Consider the following 3430-nt stretch of genomic DNA (forward strand, 5'->3'; position numbering starts at 1 on the left):
CTTTTTGTTTGTTTGTTTTGTATTTAGTAGAGTTTAAAATCTTGGTTCTTACTGTGGTACAAGCCCAAAATAAGAACAATTTTTAGACATTGGATTTCATTGTAACAAGGCTGTACTTCAATGACCCTAACATCACCAAAGGATATTACCTCCATCATAGCTAAGCTGAGAGTTGATAGTTCTGCTGCGCCAAGGAATGAATTGTAGGCACGATTTTTGGATACAGACTTCCTGCTATGGTCAAAACTATTTGACTTGAGTGAGAGACTTCATTCTTAGCCCACAGAGAACAGGTTGCATTCATTTAAAAAATGGTGTGTGTATTAAGATGGTCTATCCATAAAGTCATTCACCAACTGTTTCAATGAATTGTTTCTGCTTGGAGGGTGGTGGCACAGGCATTAGGTGAGGGTAAGAATCTGGTTCACTGGCTGTGATAATTTGGAAAAGCATTCATCTCAGAGAAAGAGTAACTTATGAAGTCCTCTTCTTCAAACTTGATACAAGAGTTACAAAGGTCAAGCAAAGCATTCAGTCTCACTCTCTTACAACTGTTGCTCTCTTACAAGCCCCCTCCTAATTTGATTGTCTACAATTCTTTTGGGTATATAAATACTTTTGAAATATGTAAGCTGTTATGAAAACCATAGTATAGTGTAAAAACATGAAATAAGCAATCCTACTAATAGAGAGGCTGAGATAGAAGAAGCAAGCTTTCAAGACCATTAAGTTGTACACAGTAAGACACTGTCATGTACAAACAAGCTGAAAGGGTATGTGGATTGTACAATATTAGACCCATTTCTCGAATTACCAAATTAGAGAGATGATTGCATGAGAGTCAACAAATTTCTAATTTCTCATATTTTTGGATTTCAATCAATTAGGATATGTTGGTAATATTTTAATATTAAGATATTTTAAAAAAGTGTTATTTCCTGTTATTTTTGTTGTAAGAGGTGGAATTAGGTTTGTGTGAATTTGCTGAAAGATTACTTTCTTGCTTCTCCTAGGGTGTAGTTTTGTTCCCTATGTTGATGTTTTCCATCTATTTTCCTTTGTAGGGCTGGATTTGTGGAAAGATATTGTGTAAATTTTGTTTTGTCATGGAATATCTTGTTTTCTCCATCTATGGTAATTGAGAGTTTTGCTGGGTATAGTAGCCTGGGCTGGCATTTGTGTTCTTGTGGGATCTGTATGACATCTGCCCAGGATCTTCTAGCTTTCATTGTCTCTGGTGAGAAGTCTGGTGTAATTCTGATAGGCCTGCCTTTATATGTTACTTGACCTTTTTCCCTTACTGCTTTTAAAATTCTTTCTTTGTTTAATGCATTTGGTATTTTTATTAAAAGCCATGACACAGTAGGAGCATATATTTTCCATAATTATCACCAATAATTGAGTTAGCAAGATAACCAATAATACCTAAAACATAAAAATTGAAAGATATATGTCATATGTATGTATAATTGTTAGTAGGTATATAAGATATTGTTTTGACAAAATAATAGCTATACAATGGAAGTAGATGGAAAGAACTGTGCATACCAAATGATCCAACTTAGGATTTTCCCAACAAGGGAACAAATTAGCATCTACACATAATGTACTGAGGACACTTTTTGTATAAAATGAACAATCTGAATAAAAACACGGAAAATATAGTATATTTCCAACTCTAGGAACATCCTACTAAAAATCTCTTATTTACTGTTCAAAATGCCAATGCTTAGGAAAATACATAAAGGCCAAGGACACATATGAATTACAAAGACACTAAGAAGAAATAATATAATGTGAAAATTTAGATTAAGTCCTGTGTGGGTGGAGACATTAGGGAAAACCAAAGATGTGGGAACTGAATTTTTTTTATTTCTATAGTTATAATTATAGAATTATAAAATTTCTATAATTATAAATTCAAATGGCTCAAAATATTAAGTGTGTAGAGACAGACTATAAGATAAACAAGAAAGACATCAATGTATGCTGAATCTGAGTGAAGGTACATGAGAGTTCTTTGCATAATTCTGAATATACTTTTTACTATTTGAATTTGCTTTTTATAATAAAGTTTCAGAACCACAAATGGCTGCCAAGAAGTGTGAAGTAAGAGGAAGCACTAAACTGTCTCTGCACTTATTTTACAATTAATATATCCAGTTTTCATTTATTGTTCAGCTCTGGGCTTTCAGTCTCATATCACCACTACACCAGCGCTCATATAGGAATGGGAGTCAACCAGACATGTGTTACAAACTTCATCCTCTTGGGACTCCAACTCAGCGCAGGCATGGAAATGTTCCTCTTCTGGATCTTCTCCCTGCTGTACATCTTCAGTCTGCTGGCAAATGGCATAATCTTAGTACTCATCTGCCTTGACCCCAGATTGCACACCCCGATGTACTTCTTTCTTTCTCATCTGGCCATTCTTGACATGTCCTATGCTTCCAACAATGTCCCCAAGATGTTGTCGAACCTTGTAAGCCAGAAAAGGACTATCTCATTTGTTCCATGCATCACACAGACATTCTTGTATTTGGCCTTTGCTGCTACAGAGTGCTTAATTTTGGCAGCCATGTCCTATGATAGATTTGTGGCTATCTGCCATCCCCTACACTATACTGTCATCATGAGTTGGAAAGTATGTGTGGCCCTGGCTGTCACATCCTGGTCGTGTGGATTTATCCTCTCCGTGGCTCACACAATTCTCCTGCTAAGGCTGCCCTTCTGTGGGCCCCAGGAGGTAAACCACCTCTTTTGTGAAATCCTGGCTGTTCTCAAGCTGGCATGTGCTGACACTTTGATCAACCAAATCGTCATCCTTGCTGCATGTGTTTTTGTCTTAGTTGGGCCCCTATGCTCAATGCTTGTATCTTACACACACATCCTCTGGACAATCTTGAAAATGCAGTCAAAGGAAGGTCGCAAGAAAGCCTTTTCCACCTGCTCTTCCCATCTCTGTGTGGTGGGTCTCTTCTTTGGTATAGCCATGTTGGTTTATATGGTCCCTGATTCTGATCAGCGAGAGGAGAAGGAGAAAATTTTGTCACTGTTCCATAGTCTCTTTAACCCAATGCTAAATCCCCTCATCTATAGTCTGAGGAATGCCCAGGTGAAGGAAGCCTTCCACAGAGCACTGCAGAAGAAGAGATCTGTGTGAAGGGCACAGACAATGTGAGCCGGGTACAGCCATGCTCCTGAAACATGTGGTTAGATGAAGTCAGGGAAATTTCCCAACTGGAAGTATGATTTTATTCATTTATTATACTTATTTGTTTATGCATTTATTTTTGAGATAGAGTATCATTATGTGGCTCTGGGTATCCTGGAACTTACTATATAGATTAGGCTGGACTTGTTTTCACAGAAGTATGCATGCCTCTGTCCTTCAAGTCTTGAAGTTAAAGGCATGTTCCATTGAGCCTTG

General features: G+C 37.3%; 1 protein-coding gene across 1 annotated transcript; it reads left to right on the forward strand.

Moving 5' to 3' along the window:
• The first annotated feature begins 2186 nt into the window (after positions 1-2186).
• On the forward strand, positions 2187-3192 carry LOC116098091 (olfactory receptor 2A2-like). Its single transcript, XM_031380836.1, has one exon. The coding sequence runs from the start codon at positions 2231-2233 to the stop codon at positions 3161-3163; it is 933 nt and encodes a 310-aa protein (XP_031236696.1). The 5' UTR covers positions 2187-2230; the 3' UTR covers positions 3164-3192.
• The last annotated feature ends 238 nt before the right edge of the window (positions 3193-3430 follow it).

The sequence above is a fragment of the Mastomys coucha genome, unplaced genomic scaffold (genome assembly GCF_008632895.1).
Source record: "Mastomys coucha isolate ucsf_1 unplaced genomic scaffold, UCSF_Mcou_1 pScaffold20, whole genome shotgun sequence".
NCBI lineage: Eukaryota > Metazoa > Chordata > Mammalia > Rodentia > Muridae > Mastomys > Mastomys coucha.